This window comes from Pseudophryne corroboree, chromosome 10, assembly GCF_028390025.1.
Source record: "Pseudophryne corroboree isolate aPseCor3 chromosome 10, aPseCor3.hap2, whole genome shotgun sequence".
Classification (NCBI taxonomy): Eukaryota; Metazoa; Chordata; class Amphibia; order Anura; family Myobatrachidae; genus Pseudophryne; species Pseudophryne corroboree.
The window spans coordinates 110,242,681-110,260,039 of NC_086453.1; the positions used below are offsets into that span (position 1 = coordinate 110,242,681).

The following is a 17,359-nucleotide window of genomic DNA, read 5'->3' on the forward strand; positions in this document are numbered from 1 at the left end:
CAGAACGCCTCCTGCCTGTCCGTCTTCTTGCGATCGCCGCTGTCATCGCCGGGCAACGATGCGCATGCACAATGCATCCGCCGCGCATTGCCGACCCGTTCGCACCGCAGCGAAGACTCAGTCACACACAGATGTGCAGGTGTCACATATCAAAGTAATCAGCACAGTCTCCTGGTGCTTCCAAACCGAAGACATCCTACGCCAGCAGAGTTGCACGGGACCTGGTGGATCACTCCCACCGTGCATCTTGCGCTGCATGGCATATTGAGGCTAGATGTTTGAGGACACATCTGTAAATGTCCACTAGGTGTGATCTCTATTTTTTAATAGAGTCCAAAACTACAGTAATTTATGATGTAACTTTTATCTGATACCTCAAAAGAAATAACTCCCCCCATCAATACATCTGGTATAGCCTTCCACTATTTTTCATATAAAACAATTACATTTTTCTGACTTTGATAAGCTTCATTTTGGAAGATAGAGTATGTGATTACTGTAATAATATATTGTTGAATGTCATTTAGTCATTAGAAATAAGTTTAAAGGTTCATATTTGCTTTGATAAATCTACGCTGGTTAATAATTCTCTCATATAATGATATGCTTAGATAATTACCTGACCATTTGCTTCTGTTGATGAGTAGTTCTTGCAGGAGGACAGTTACATTTGATGGGTTTGAGACACATTCTGAATATTGGCAGAGAGAATGTGGACAGTGTAATGTCAACCTGAGAATGCCAACATGTTAGTAATATTATCCGAAGCATTTTAACCGTGTCGACATTATTAGGGATGTGCACCTGAAATTTTTCGGGTTTTGTGTTTTGGTTTTGGGTTCGGTTCCGTGGCCGTGTTTTGGGTTCGAACGCGTTTTGGCAAAACCTCACCGAATTTTTTTTTGTCGGATTCGGGTGTGTTTTGGATTCAGGTGTTTTTTTCAAAAAACCCTAAAAAACAGCTTAAATCATAGAATTTGGGGGTCATTTTGATCCCATAGTATTATTAACCTCAATAACCATAATTTCCACTAATTTTCAGTCTATTCTGAACACCTCACACCTCACAATATTATTTTTAGTCCTAAAATTTGCACCGAGGTCGCTGGATGGCTAAGCTAAGCGACACAAGTGGCCGACACAAACACCTGGCCCATCTAGGAGTGGCACTGCAGTGTCAGGCAGGATGGCCCTTCCAAAAAATACTCCCCAAACTGCACATGACGCAAAGAAAAAAAGAGGCGCAATGAGGTAGCTGTGTGAGTAATCTAAGCGACCCTAGTGGCCGACACAAACACCTGGCTCATCTAGGAGTGGCACTGCAGTGTCAGGCAGGATGGCTCTTCCAAAAAATACTCCCCAAACAGCACATGACGCAAAGAAGAAAAAAAAGAGGCGCAATGAGGTAGCTGTGTGAGTAAGATAAGCGACCCAAGTGGCCGACACAAACACCTGGCCCATCTAGGAGTGGCACTGCAGTGTCAGGCAGGATGGCCCTTCAAAAAACTACTCCCCAAACAGCACATGACGCAAAGAAGAAAAAAAGAGGCGCAATGAGGTAGCTGTGTGAGTAAGATAAGCGACCCAAGTGGCCGACACAAACACTTGGCCCATCTAGGAGTGGCGCTGCAGTGTCAGGCAGGATGGCCCTTCCAAAAACTACTCCCCAAACAGCACATGACGCAAAGAAGAAAAAAAAGAGGCGCAATGAGGTAGCTGTGTGAGTAAGATAAGCGACCCAAGTGGCCGACACAAACACCTGGCCCATCTAGGAGTGGCACTGCAGTGTCAGGCAGAATGGCCCTTCTAAAAAATACTCCCCAAACAGCACATGTCGCAAAGAAAAATGATAGAAAAAAGAGGTGCAAGATGGAATTGTCCTTGGGCCCTCCCACCCACCCTTATGTTGTATAAACAGGACATGCACACTTTAACCAACCCATCATTTCAGCGACAGGGTCTGCCACACGACTGTGACTGAAATGACTGGTTGGTTTGGGCCCCCACCAAAAAAGAAGCAATCAATCTCTCCTTGCACAAACTGGCTCTACAGAGGCAAGATGTCCACCTCATCATCATCGTCCGATTCATCACCCCTTTCACTGTGTACATCCCCCTCCTCACAGATTATTAATTCGTCCCCACTGGAATCCACCATCTCAGATCCCCGTGTACTTTCTGGAGGCAATTGCTGCTGGTGAATGTCTCCATGGAGTAATTGATTATAATTCATTTTAATGAACATCATCTTCTCCACATTTTCTGGAAGTAACCTCGTACGCCGATTGCTGACAAGGTGAGCAGCTGGAAATAAACACTCTTTCGGAGTACACACTGGAGGGAGGGCAACTTAGGTAGAATAAAGCCAGTTTGTGCAAGGGCCTCCAAATTGCCTCTTTTCCCTGCCAGTATACGTACGGACTGTCTGACGTGCCTACTTGGATGCGGTCACTTATATAATCCTCCACCATTCTTTCAATGGTGAGAGAATCATATGCAGTGACAGTAGACGACATGTCAGTAATCGTTGGCAGGTCCTTCAGTCCGGACCAGATGTCAGCATCAGCAGTCGCTCCAGACTGCCCTGCATCACCGCCAGCGGGTGGGCTCGGAATTCTGAGCCTTTTCCTCGCACCCCCAGTTGCGGGAGAATGTGAAGGAGGAGATGTTGACAGGTCGCGTTTCGCTTGACTTGACAATTTTCTCACCAGCAGTTCTTTGAACCCCTGCAGACTTGTGTCTGCCGGAAAGAGAGATCCAACGTAGGTTTTAAATCTAGGATCGAGCACGGTGGCCAAAATGTAGTGCTCTGATTTCAACAGATTGACCACACGTGAATCCTGGTTAAGCGAATGAAGGGCTCCATCCACAAGTCCCACATGCCTAGCGGAATCGCTCTGTTTTAGCTCCTCCTTCAATGCCTCTAGCTTCTTCTGCAAAAGCCTGATGAGGGGAATGACCTGACTCAGGCTGGCAGTGTCTGAACTGACTTCACGTGTGGCAAGTTCAAAGGGCAGCAGAACCTTGCACAACGTTGAAATCATTCTCCACTGCGCTTGAGACAGGTGCATTCCACCTCCTTTGCCTATATCGTGGGCAGATGTATAGGCTTGAATGGCCTTTTGCTGCTCCTCCATCCTCTGAAGCATATAGAGGGTTGAATTCCACCTCGTTACCACCTCTTGCTTCAGATAATGGCAGGGCAGGTTCAGGTTTTTTTGGTGGTGCTCCAGTCTTCTGTACGCGGTGCCTGCACGCCAAAAGTGGCCCGCAATTCTTCTGGCCACCGACAGCATCTCTTGCACGCCCCTGTCGTTTTTTAAATAATTCTGCACCACCAAATTCAAGGTATGTGCAAAACATGGGACGTGCTGGAATTTGCCCAGATGTAATGCACGCACAATATTGCTGGCGTTGTCCGATGCCACAAATCCCCAGGAGAGTCCAATTGGGGTAAGCCATTCTGCGATGATCTTCCTCAGTTGCCGTAAGAGGTTTTCAGCTGTGTGCGTATTCTGGAAAGTGGTGATACAAAGCGTAGCCTGCCTAGGAACGAGTTGGCATTTGCGAGATGCTGCTACTGGTGCTGCCGCTGCTGTTCTTGCAGCGGGAGGCAATACATCTACCCAGTGGGCTGTCACAGTCATGTAGTCCTGAGTCTGCCCTGCTCCACTTGTCCACATGTCCGTGGTTAAGTGGACATTGGGTACAACTGCATTTTTTAGGACACTGGTGAGTCTTTTTCTGACGTCCGTGTACATTCTCGGTATCGCCTGCCTAGAGAAGTGGAACCTAGATGGTATTTGGTGACGGGGGCACACTGCCTCAATAAATTGTCTAGTTCCCTGTGAACTAACGGCGGATACCGGACGCACGTCTAACACCAACATAGTTGTCAAGGCCTCAGTTATCCGCTTTGCAGCAGGATGACTGCTGTGATATTTCATCTTCCTCGCAAAGGACTGTTGGACAGTCAATTGCTTACTGGAAGTAGTACAAGTGGTCTTCCGACTTCCCCTCTGGGATGACGATCGACTCCCAGCAGCAACAACAGCAGCGCCAGCAGCAGTAGGCATTACACTCAAGGATGCATCGGAGGAATCCCAGGCAGGAGAGGACTCGTCAGACTTGCCAGTGACATGGCCTGCAGGACTATTGGCTTTCCTGGGTAAGGAGGAAATTGACACTGAGGGAGTTGGTGGTGTGGTTTGCGCGAGCTTGGTTACAAGAGGAAGGGATTTACTGGTCAGTGGACTGCTTCCGCTGTCGCCCAAAGTTTTTGAACTTGTCACTGACTTATTATGAATGCACTGCAGGTGACGTATAAGGGAGGATGTTCCGAGGTGGTTAACGTCCTTACCCCTACTTATTACAGCTTGACAAAGGTAACACACGGCTTGACACCTGTTGTCCGCATTTCTGTTGAAATACTTCCACACTGAAGAGCTGATTTTTTTGGTATTTTCACCAGGCATGTCAATGGCCATATTCCTCCCACGGACAACAGTTGTCTCCCCGGGTGCCTGACTTAAAAAAACCACCTCACCATCAGAATCCTCCTTGTCAATTTCCTCCCCAGCCCAAGCAACACCCATATCCTCATCCTGGTGTACTTCAACACTGACATCTTCAATTTCACTATCAGGAACTGGACTGCGGGTGCTCCTTTCAACACTTGCAGGGGGCGTGCAAATGGTGGAAGGCGCAAGCTCTTCCCGTCCAGTGTTGGGAAGGTCAGGCATCGCAACCGACACAATTGGACTCTCCTTTGGGATTTGTGATTTCGAAGAACGCACAGTTCTTTGCTGTGCTTTTGCCGCAAGTCTTTTCTTTTTTCTAGCGAGAGGATGAGTGCTTCCATCCTCATGTGAAGCTGAACCACTAGCCATGAACAAAGGCCAGTTCCTTGCCACTCCGTGTCGTAAATGGCATATTGGCAAGTTTACGCTTCTCCTCAGACGCTTTTAATTTTGATTTTTGGGTCTTTTTTTTACTGATCTTTTGTGTTTTGGACTTTACATGCTCTGTACTATGACATTGGGCATCGGCCTTGGCAGACGACGTTGATGGCATTTCATCGTCTCGGCCATGACTAGTGGCAGCAGCTTCAGCACGAGGTGGAAGTGGATCTTGATCTTTCCCTATTTTTTTAACCTCCACATTTTTGTTCTCCATATTTTGCGCACAACTAAAAGCCACCACAGGTATACAATGTAGATGGATGGATAGTATAGTATTACTTATACTTATGGACGACGAGTGCACTGATGACACAAAGGTAGGTACAGCCGTGGCCTACCGTACTGCTGCTTAGTGCTTATATATATGATATACTGTATAACGGACGTGGTGGACACTGTCAGCAGACTGCTATACAAACTAGTATGAAGAAAGAAAAAAAAAACACCACAGGTATACAATGTAGATGGATGGATAGTATAGTATTACTTATACTTATGGACGACGAGTGCACTGATGACACAGAGGTAGGTACAGCCGTGGCCTACCGTACTGCTGCTTAGTGCTTATATATATGATATACTGTATAACGGACCTGGTGGACACTGTCAGCAGACTGCTAAACAAACTAGTATGAAGAAAGAAAAAAAAAACACCACAGGTATACAATGTAGATGGATGGATAGTATAGTATTACTTATACTTATAGACGACGAGTGACGACACAGAGGTAGGTACAGCCGTGGCCTACCGTACTGCTGCTTAGTGCTTATATATATGATATACTGTATAACGGACCTGGTGGACACTGTCAGCAGACTGCTAAACAAACTAGTATGAAGAAAGAAAAAAAAAACACCACAGGTATACAATGTAGATGGATGGATAGTATAGTATTACTTATATTTATGGACGACGAGTGACGACACAGAGGTAGGTACAGCCTTGGCCTACCGTACTGCTGCTTAGTGCTTATATATATGATATTATACTGTATAACGGACCTGGTGGACAGTGTCAGCAGACTGCTAAACTAGTTTGAAGAAAGAAAAAAAAAACACCACAGGTATACAATGTAGATGATTGGATAGTATAGTATTACTTATACTTATGGACGACGAGTGACGACACAGAGGTAGGTACAGCCGTGGCCTACCGTACTGCTGCTTAGTGCTTATATATATGATATTATACTGTATAACGGACCTGGTGGACAGTGTCAGCAGACTGCTAAACTAGTATGAAGAAAGAAAAAAAAAAAACACCACAGGTATACAATGTAGATGGATGGATAGTATAGTATTACTTATACTTATGGACGACGAGTGACGACACAGAGGTAGGTACAGCCGTGGCCTACCGTACTGCTGCTTAGTGCTTATATATATGATATTATACTGTATAACGGACCTGGTGGACAGTGTCAGCAGACTGCTAAACTAGTATGAAGAAAGAAAAAAAAAACACCACAGGTATACAATGTAGATGGATGGATAGTATAGTATTACCTATACTTATGGACGACGAGTGACGACACAGAGGTAGGTAAAGCCGTGGCCTACCGTACTGCTGCTTAGTTCTTATATATATGATATACTGTATAACGGACCTGGTGGACACTGTCAGCAGACTGCTAAACAAACTAGTATGAAGAAAGAAAAAAAAAACACCACAGGTATACAATGTAGATGGATGGATAGTATAGTATTACTTATACTTATGGACGACGAGTGACGACACAGAGGTAGGTACAGCCGTGGCCTACCGTACTGCTGCTTAGTGCTTATATATATGATATTATACTGTATAACGGACCTGGTGGACAGTGTCAGCAGACTGCTAAACTAGTTTGAAGAAAGAAAAAAAAAACACCACAGGTATACAATGTAGATGGATGGATAGTATAGTATTACTTATACTTATGGACGACGAGTGACGACACAGAGGTAGGTACAGCCGTGGCCTACCGTACTGCTGCTTATTGCTTATATATATGATATTATACTGTATAACGGACCTGGTGGACAGTGTTAGCAGACTGCTAAACTAGTATGAAGAAAGAAAAAAAAAACACCACAGGTATACAATGTAGATGGATGGATAGTATAGTATTACTTATACTTATGGACGACGAGTGATGACACAGAGGTAGGCACAGCCGTGGCCTACCGTACTGCTGCTTAGTGCTTATATATATGATATTATACTGTATAACGGACCTGGTGGACAGTGTCAGCAGACTGCTAATCTAGTATGAAGAAAGAAAAAAAAAAACACCACAGGTATACAATGTAGATGGATGGATAGTATAGTATTACTTATACTTATGGACGACGACTGACGACACAGAGGTAGGTACAGCCGTGGCCTACCGTACTGCTGCTTAGTGCTTATATATATGATATACTGTATAACGGACCTGGTGGACACTGTCAGCAGACTGCTAAACAAACTAGTATGAAGAAAGAAAAAAAAAAACACCACAGGTATACAATGTAGATGGATGAATAGTATAGTATTACTTATACTTATGGACGATGAGTGCACTGACGACACAGAGGTAGGTACAGCCGTGGCCTACCGTACTGCTGCTTAGTGCTTAATTATATATATAATATACTGTATAACGGACCTGGTGGACACTGTCAGCAGACTGCTAAACAAACTAGCATGAAGAAAGAAAAAAAAACACCACAGTGTTTTTCAGGCAGACAAACGTATACTGGACTGGTGGTCACTGTCAGCAAAACTGTGCACTATACTCCTGCTATAACTGCTCCCCAGTCCCCACAATTAGGCAGTGTGAGCAGTGCACTCAGCACAGATATATCATGCAGCAGTGCAGCACACTGAGTGAGCACAGATATGGTGGAGCGTTTTTTTTCAGGCAGAGAAACAACGGATTAAACTCAAAACCCTGCACTGTACTCCCTAACAGCTGCTCCCCGTCCCCAATCCTCCCCACAATTAAAACTAAGTCACTCAGTTTTTTTTTTTTTCTAATACAACGGAGAGGACGCCAGCCACGTCCTCTCCCTATCAATCTCAATGCACATGTGAAAAATGGCGGCGACGCGCGGCTCCTTATATAGAATCCGAGTCTCGCGAGAATCCGACAGCGGGATGATGATGTTCGGGGCGCGCTCGGGTTAACCGAGCAAGGCGGGAGGATCCGAGTCGCTCGGACCCGTGTAAAAAAAAGGTGAAGTTCGGGCGGGTCGGATCCCGAGGATCCGAACCCGCTCATCACTAGACATTATACGTTTAAACATGATGGTAAAGTATCGGTAATGCCTGAAATAACATTACTATTGTGTCTGCATTCTCAGTTCAACATTACACTGTCCACATTCTTGCTGGCGACATTCTTCAATGTTGATGACTTATCTACCTCCCGATTTGATGACTTTTGCCGATATCATGATATTCAGATGTTATTCTGAGTTCCTATTGCCAGGGCCTGCAACAGACATCTTGGTGCCCGGTACAATGATATATCTGTGGGCCTCCCTCAACACTCCACTTTTACCCTCAACCTCACCCTGACCCACCTCTCCATCGACATATATTGTGTATGTACACACATGGATCATATATTATTCATACAAGGGCATGCAGGCAGCTGCTATAACTGAGTGGAGTGCCAGACCTACTTGCCAAATATATAAATATATATATATATATATATATATATATATATATAATTTATTTATTTTATTATTAGGAGGTGAGGACAGTGTAGGGAGCACACAACTGACCCGCACACCCCAAAGTAGCTGACATCTAACACCACTCCTCACTCATTTAACCCACAATAGCCGGATTTTGACCCCCCCCCCCCCCCCCTCACCCAATCGACACACTGCAGCCGGCATCTACCATCTCCCTCCACACACTGCAGCCGGCATTCACCATCCCCCTCCACATACAGCAGCCGGCATTCACTATCCCCTCCACACACTGCAGCCGGCATCCACCATCCCCCTCCACATACAGCAGCCGTCATTCACCATCCCCTGCACAGCCGTCATTCACCATCCCCTGCACACACTGCAGCCGGCATCCACCATCCCCTCCACACACTGCAGCCAGCATCCACCATCCCCTCCACACACTGCAGCAGGGATCCTACACCCCAGCTCCACAAACACAGCAGACACCAGTGATCCCCTCTCTACAGACCGCAGGCAAATAGCAGACCCACAGACCGCAGACATACAGCAGTGGCTGGCACCTCACCTCCCCTTCCTCCCCCCGCAGACATACAGCAGTGGCTGGCACCTCACCTCCCCTTCCTACCGCCCGCACACATACAGCAATCCCCCAGGGAGCACACACACACACACACACACAGTGAGTAGACTCCGATGCCCCGCTCCCTCACTGCAGCACATACGCTGCATACTTCCACCCTACCTTCCAGAGAAGACAGCAGCAGCTGTGTCCCCCTCTCCTCTCCACAACACAGCAGCAGCCATCACAATTAGACGCTGTGGCCTCTCTGAACCACGGGGCCCCTCTGAACCTCAGGGCCCGGGAGGGATGTACCCTTTGTACCCCCCTGTCGCCGGGCCTGCCTACTGCAAATCTAAGTCATTTTTTAAAGATTATTTAGCATTCCAATAACTGCTATTTTTACTGGAAGAAAGCTTAAAGAGCAAAGTTAACTTAGGTCACAACTGTAATTTACCAGGAGTTGCTCCAAGAGCCTCCTATATGATGTTACTAGGACCAGACTCACTGTCGGCTAATAATACCATAATGCCACTTATATTCCAGTTTGGGGAGAATATCAGAATATTTTGAAATAATATCTATATTGCAGAACTACCACTTCTAAACTGAGTAAGATTGCTAATGTATGCAAATATCATTATTGCCTTTCCAGTGCACAATTGTGAAAATAAAGCATATTGTACAGTGCTACATTTATTTATCTTTATTTGTGTTGGTGCCAAATAACCAAATACTACAAAAAGACAAGATACGAGAGACCCTAGGGAAGTTGTCTGGGGAGGTAGGGAATACAAAACAGGAGTATAAGGGCGGTATTCAAATGACATATCACACCCAATCTCCTTTCAAAAGTGATCCCCGTTATCGCACATATTGCACCCATAGTAATCAGGTTCAGCTGCATAAAGGGTTGGGTGCCCTCGCTACCCTGGGGGTAGCAAGCTGAAATGATTATACCACGCCAGTCAGCAGAAACAGAATGGGTGTGTAAGGTGGTGAAAATAATTTAATACCGCCCTAAGAGTCATCTCTGGCTCTTTCGACCATCTGTGAGACAGTTCAGCTTTCACCATCAAAATATGCCAAATTTTCTCTTAGCTTAGTGCAATACGGCAAACATTATACTGTATATGTTATCATATGTCACTGTTATGCATCGTTTCACATCTCCTTAGCAGCAGTCTGTACAAGTTTTCTCCTATTACCCTATTACCATCACATTTTTCAGGATCCTGTCAAGATCCCTGCCGGGATTCAAAACAAGCAAATACCGGTACACTGGAGTAGTAAGCATCGGGGCGTGGTTAGTTTTATGCTGTGGGGGGAGTGTTAGACTTTGGGCTGGGGTTTTTAGATTTAGGCAGTGGTTAGAGGGGTTAGGGTTAGGCACCCCACCCGTAGTGTTAGGGTTAGACTGCGGGGAAGGGGGGGGGGGAGGTTAGGTTTAGGCTGTGGGGAGGTAGGATTAGGGTTAGGAGAGCATTTGAGGAAGGTAGGTATATTTACCTTCTCCGGTCAGTATTCTATCTTCGGGATGCCGCAGTTGGTATTCTGACCATCAACATCCCAACCGCTGACATTCTCTACCCAACCCCATTTTTGATATCTGTTGCCATCATAAAGAGAACATTTTTAGTACTTCTGAATTGGAGAAGTATAAACCAACTACTTTTGATATATACTAACACTTTCTTTTCTCTTTTATTCTTTAGGTATTCAAGAGGAGATGACTACAACAGCAGCTTATCCTGTACAATGGAAAGAAGGTATTTATGTAATTTAAATAGAGGCATGAGATCTTTTAACCAGGAAAGAAATGGCTATGCGCTAGGGAATGAATGCTCAAAAAGAAGTTGAGGGTGGATTCAATAATGAGCCTTTAGGCAACAGGCATTGGTGGGTGGTGGGGAAGGGCTGACATTATTAACCATTACAGTAAAATGCGGACATGGCATTGGGCAAAGAACAGAATACAGACTAAGGGGCAGATGTGCTAAGCCTTGGAAAGTGATAAAGTGGGGAGAGATAAAGTATCAACCAATATCCTAAGTGTAATTTTTCAAACAGCCAGTAATATGGCAGCTATGAGCTGATTGGCTGATACTTTATCTCTCTTTCCACTTTATCACTATCTAAAGCTTAGTACATATCTCACTTAGTTTTGGTTATGTTAAGCTTGAGATAGAGTTCAGCCGCTCAAGTGGATAAGACAGCAATGCAGTTGGACTCATAGGAAGGAAGAGAAGGAGAGATTCAGGGAAAGAATGGTGGAATATAAGGTAGAAATAATACTGAAGATCAATGGAGTGAAGGAGTGTACGGAGAAAGGAGTTGTACAGAGAGAAGAACAATGGGCCATGAACAGAGAGACCTGTGAGCCCTGAACGGATGGAGGACGTGGAGGTATGCAGGCATCTGAGGAAGATATGTTGAAGAAGTGATCTAAGATGTAATATGTAAGCTTTGAAAGGTCACTGCTGTGACAGCCTTGGAAGTGAATGATATCAAGAAAGAGTGGCTAGTCAACTACACTGAATGTGGCAGTGAGGTCAAGGAGTAGGAGCAGAGAGTAGATGCCCTTAAACTTATGTTTTGTAACCTCGGCAAGGACAGTCTTAGTGGAGTGGAGAGTGTGAAAGCCCAATGTGAAGGGTTAGTAAAAGAGTGAATATTGAGAAAGTGTTCTAAATGGTTGCTGACTAGACATTCAAGAAGTTTGGAAAGGAAGCAGAGTAGGGATATAGACTGATAGCTAAAGTGAATGAGAGATGTTTTCTTGACAATGGGGGTAACGAGCACCTGTTTGAAGGCAGAAAGGTAGATGCCAGTGGATAGGGTAGTTGAAGCAGGGAGTTAGGTGCTGACAAGGGGGAGTTGGATGAAGAGAGAGCTATAGGGAAGAGATGTTGAAAGTGTGTGTGTGTGTGTGTGTGTGTGTGTGTGTGTGTGTGTGTGTGTGTGTGTGTGTGTGTGTAGGGGGGGGGGTTGGAGAGTGAGGAGGTGAAGAGTGGTAAAAAAGTGACGGGGGTTGTTTGACCAGGATGTGATGACGCTATTGCAAGTAGGTCTGTTTGGCAAAGGAGAGGGCACTGCTATAGGAAGAAAGGATGAATTTAAAGCGTATAGCCATCATCAGAGTGGAATTTACTTCAAAGGCCACATACTGTATACTGTAGCATTTGGGTAATTCTAATACAGTATGTATTAGTTAAGTTGCTTCAAATGTCGAAAAGAGTCACTGTCCAAAAAATGTCCAAAGCATTCTGGATAACATTTTCCATGAGCATATATATATATATATATATATATATATATATATATATATATATATATATTTATTTATATAAAATATTTTCTGCCCTTATAAGATGAGATGTACTTAGAAAAGTTTTTGTATTTACATCTAAAGGTACAGAGTGCCAATCATACTGTAAGCCATCCCACAGTCGAGTACATATGAATCTACGCAAGTATTGCAAAAAGGACTATGGTATGTATGACTAAATTAGTTTTGCTCCCCACCCTTTATAAACCCTCTATGTCTATATGTCAAATGCTGTTTACACAGTAAAATAGTTAATTTTTTTACAGATTGTTACATTCAAAAGTATATATTCCGATCAATTGTAGTTATTACATTATTAGCCTTTAAAAATGTATAGCGTTAATGTTTATTGCAGGTATAAGATCAGTCAACCTAATATTGAAGTATTATTATTATACTTTTTTATTTTATTTGGCGCCACAGGGTGTGCATAACGCTTTACAAAGTACACTTACAGTACACAACACTACAGGACATGGACATGGTTTATAAACGTTGTTGCATTAGTAGTCATAATACTCAAGTAAACAGAAGGGTGGTAGAACTGAAGGATTGGGTGATGTTTTTGGCAGTAGATGGTAAGTAGGAGAAGGAAAAGCACATGACGGAAGAGGGCCCACTTACCTTCTACAGGGAAAGACAGACAGGGGTGACACAGATGGAGGAGACAGTGAGCAAGGAGCATGGAGCAGTGGGTACAAATGAGAGCTGGATAGCTTTGATAACGAAATGGAGAGAGATGGAGAGACTGATAAGGAGAGGTATAGAGTTCTAGAGGAAAGGAGCAGAATAGGCAAAATCTTGGAGTTGGAAGTGGGAGGAAGTAATCAGTTGGGAGGAAAGATGGCATGCATTTGTGGAGAAAAGTGGGCAGGTGGGGAGTGTGAAGCGGAATGAGGTCAGAGATATAAATAGGAAGGATTGGGTGAGGGCATTGTAAGTGTGAGAAATTTGAATTGGTTTCTGAATGGGAAGGGGTGCCAGTGCAGAGATTGTAGAAGGGGAGAGGCCTGAATGGGAAGGGGAGCAAGTGCTGAGCTCGTAGGAGGGGGGAGACAAATGTAATCAATTTGCAGAGGAAGATGAGCCAGGCAGCAGCACTGAGGACAGATTGGAGTGGAGATAAGTGTGAGTCAGGGAGGCCAAGTAGGAGGAGGTTACAGTAGTCCAATCTAAAAATGACCAGAGAGTAGATGAGGGTCTTAGTTGCCTCCAGGGTGAGAAAGGGTCTGTTCCTAGTAATATTTCTGAGATAGAAATGGCAGGACTGTTAGAGGTACTGAATGTGAGGTTTGAAGGAGAGGGAATAGCCAAGGATAACTCAAAGACGGTGTACTTGTTGGCTAGAGGAGATGATGATACTGTCAATAGATAATGAAATTGAGGGAGGTGAGGTTTTTCTGGAGGGTGGGAAGATGATCAGCTCAGGCTTAACCATGTTAATTTTAAGAAAGCACAGGGGCATCTAGGAAGAAATAACAGAGAGACAGTTGGAACCATGAGTGAGGAGAGAGGGGGAGAGGTTAGGGGAGGAGAGGTAGATAGGAGTGTCATCAACATAGAGATGATATTGGAGGCTAAAAGAGCAAATGAGCTCGCCTAGAGAGTATGTATAGAAAGAGAATAGGAGAGGTCCAAGAACAGAACCTTGAGGGACACCTACCAGTAGTGGAAGTGTGGGGGGGGAGTGGAGTCATGAGAGGAGAAAGAATGGTGACAGAGGTAGGAGGACAACCAGGAGAGTGCAGTATCATGCAGACCAAGGGAGTGTAAAATTTGCAGGAGGAGAAGGAGGTCCACAGTGTCAAACCCAGCAGTTTGAGGAGATTTAGCAGAGAGTAGCGGCCCTTGGATTTGTCAGCAAGGAGGTAATTTCTAACTTTTGGGAGGACAGTAAATATGGAATGCTTGTTCACTTGACACTTCATAGGGCTTCCACTGTTAATTTGCACAGGGAAGCAAATGCGGGCCACTGTGTAGTGATAGATGATAATGCACCTCCAGCCTTGGGTAGGGCATGGGTGTTCACATGGGCATTACCTTGTCAAAAGCTGTTGGGTTACACATGTAATTGCACTCTCCTACATTTTTTACAGTGTATAGTCTATGTGTTGCCACACTTAGTTTTGTCCTAAGGCTAGATAGCGTGAGTAAATGAACCAAGAGATATTAGACAATAAGCACTAATTGCTGTTCAAGTTTCTTATAGAATAACAGAAGATTTACAACAAAACCATTGAAATGGCTGAATATGGGTATGGTATGACATTCAGATATTCACGGTCAGAATGTTGACATTCATTATGTTGACATTCAGCGTATCAGCATGTTCAGAATGTTGATATTTGACATGTTGATAATCTCAATATTGACACTGTCATAATGGTGACCTGATCATTATGTAAACAACAGCCATAATATCTAAACTATTACTTTACCGTAGTTCTAACACTAACCCATAGCCTAGCCCTCACCCTATTCACAGCCTAACCCTAACCGCAGCCTAGCCCTCACCCTATTCGCAGCTTAACCCTAACCCATAGCCTAGCCCTCACCCTATTCGCAGCCTAACCCTAACTGCAGCATAGTCCTCACCCTATTAGCACCTAACCCTAACTGCAGCCTAGCCCTCACCCTATTTGCAGCTTAACCCTAACCGCAGCGTAGCCCTCACCCTATTCGCAGCTTAACCCTAACCTCAGCCTAGCCCTCACCCTATTCGCAGCCTAACCCTAACCGCAGACTAGCCCTAATGTAGTCTAAACATGTCGACTATTTGCCAGTGTTGACATTGTAAGTTCCCACATGTTAAATGCCAACCTAATGGACATGTTGACATTTTGATCGAACATGTTGACATTACAGTGGCCACATTCTGAATGTCTACAGTCTGAATACATACCCTTTAATATAATGGTAGTGAATGTAAAGGTGATAATAAATGCAGTGCCACCAACTTATAACAACTTTATGTCCCGCTGCAGAACTGCTGAAAAATCTGCAGTTTTTTAAACTCTATTCCAATTACCTTGTAACAAAAAAATATTTTTTCAACTCTATAGTAGCTTAACAAAACCTAAAGTGATCAATTGAATAAAGGTTTATTAGATTAAGGGGGTCATTCCTACCCGATCACACGCGGCAGTTGTTCGCAGTGCAGTGATCGGGTTGGAAATGCACATTCGCCGGTGCCGCAGTGCGCCGACGCATGCCAGACAGCCGAAGGCCGTCATTACCTAGCGTTCTCATCTGCCTGATTGACAGGCAGAGGCGTTTGCTGGGTGGGAGGGGGTGGCACGGCAGAGTTTACCCGCCGTTTTCGGGGCGCAGTCCGGCCAACACAGCAGCTGTGACCCGGGGCAGCGACTAATAACTCCCGGCCAGCCGCAGGAGCTGAGCTGGCCGGGAGTTACTCTTCAAGTACAAAAGCATTGCCACTGTGCTGTGCGATGCTTTTGTACTTGTGTAGGAGGGGCCGGACTGACATGCGGGGCGGACTAGCCCTGTGCTGGGCGTCCCCCCGCAGGTCTGGGAAGATCATCGTAGCTGTGCTAAATTTAACACAGCTATGATCAACTCGGAATGACCCCCAAAGTGTCATCTTTAAATAACGGGCAGATCATATATAGAAAAAAGTCCCTGTTATGTAACATTTCTAATGACACTGGAACTTCTAATAAGGACACTGGAACTTCTAATAAAGTGTAAGTGAAGGCCAGTTTGTCCCAATAACAAGGCTGTTTTTTTTTACCATGGTCATTAAATGAGTTGGAATAGACCTCCAGTTTGCAGGACCTTTTAAATGCAAATAGATTAATTAGTAATAAAGGGCAGCTGCATTTCTGTGCTTTTATGCTGCTCTCTGCTTGGTGTGGGCCACTGTCCTCCCATCAGGTCCCTTTTCTTGATCCCACAGGCACAGCCAGGATAAGATGACTGAAGGATCATCATTTCATAGGATTAGTCAAAGCTATGGCTTTTAAGAAAATAGGGATGTTAGGGTGGGAAGGAATGAGGGTAGTGAAAGCCAGAACATGTATGAGATCCAGTCTCCAACCCTGCTGTGTAAGAAGAATATTTTGAACAACACAAAAGGAATTACCAAGTTAAGCCGATTTCCTCTTGAGTATTATAAAGACTTGAGGGCAAAAGCAGAAAAGAAACAAGAAGAGTGGAAACAGAAGACTGGACATAGAATGAACACACATTCCACTACATACAGATGCTAAAAATCTATATTTGTCAAAATTATAATTACTCCAAATTCACCTTAAAAAAAAAAATCTGTTTATAAAATGAAAATGTAATAGGAAATTATGCATTTTTAATTACCCTGCCTTTGATAAGCAACAGGGTCAAACTCAAAACATCTACGGGGTGGCCTGTGGTCCGCTAAGCTTCAGTGTGTTCCAGGGCAAGATCTCTGTAATGAAAGGGATAAGGGGCCCTCCAAACCAGTCAGAGGTGAGAGAAAGAGAGGAAAAGAAAGGAATTCCCAGTGATTGATCGTCTTTATGTCATGACCAATAAAACTAAACAATCTTCAAACAAATGATGAGCAATGGAGCAACCGCTCAAATTAAAGGCATGAGGTCACAGGTTAAGTGTGTGCAGCCACCCAAGGTGTGTGTATATGTGAGAGCACTACTGCTCACCCTTCTAACAAAAACCTTAGCAGACGTGGCCGGTGAATGTATAACAATGTAAAACATTTACACTGACACTGTCAAGTCAGCAATAACTTCCCTTTCTACAATTAATATTTATAAACTATTGTAAACATGAACAGAGGTGGAGGCATTTAAAAAAGAAAAACAAATCATAAGCTTTTAGCCCCCT

The 17,359-nt window shown here is 44.4% G+C and overlaps 1 protein-coding gene across 3 annotated transcripts in view; it reads left to right on the forward strand.

The window, feature by feature from the left end:
* NTN5 (netrin 5) overlaps positions 1 to 17,359 on the forward strand; it is a 248,179-nt gene that overhangs the window by 216,171 nt on the left and 14,649 nt on the right. For all 3 annotated transcript variants that reach the window (XM_063942736.1, XM_063942735.1, XM_063942734.1), the window contains 2 exons: positions 10,908 to 10,961; positions 12,605 to 12,685. In XM_063942736.1, coding sequence (XP_063798806.1) covers positions 10,908 to 10,961; positions 12,605 to 12,685 — 135 coding nt within the window. The remainder of the gene's footprint in view (positions 1 to 10,907; positions 10,962 to 12,604; positions 12,686 to 17,359) is intronic.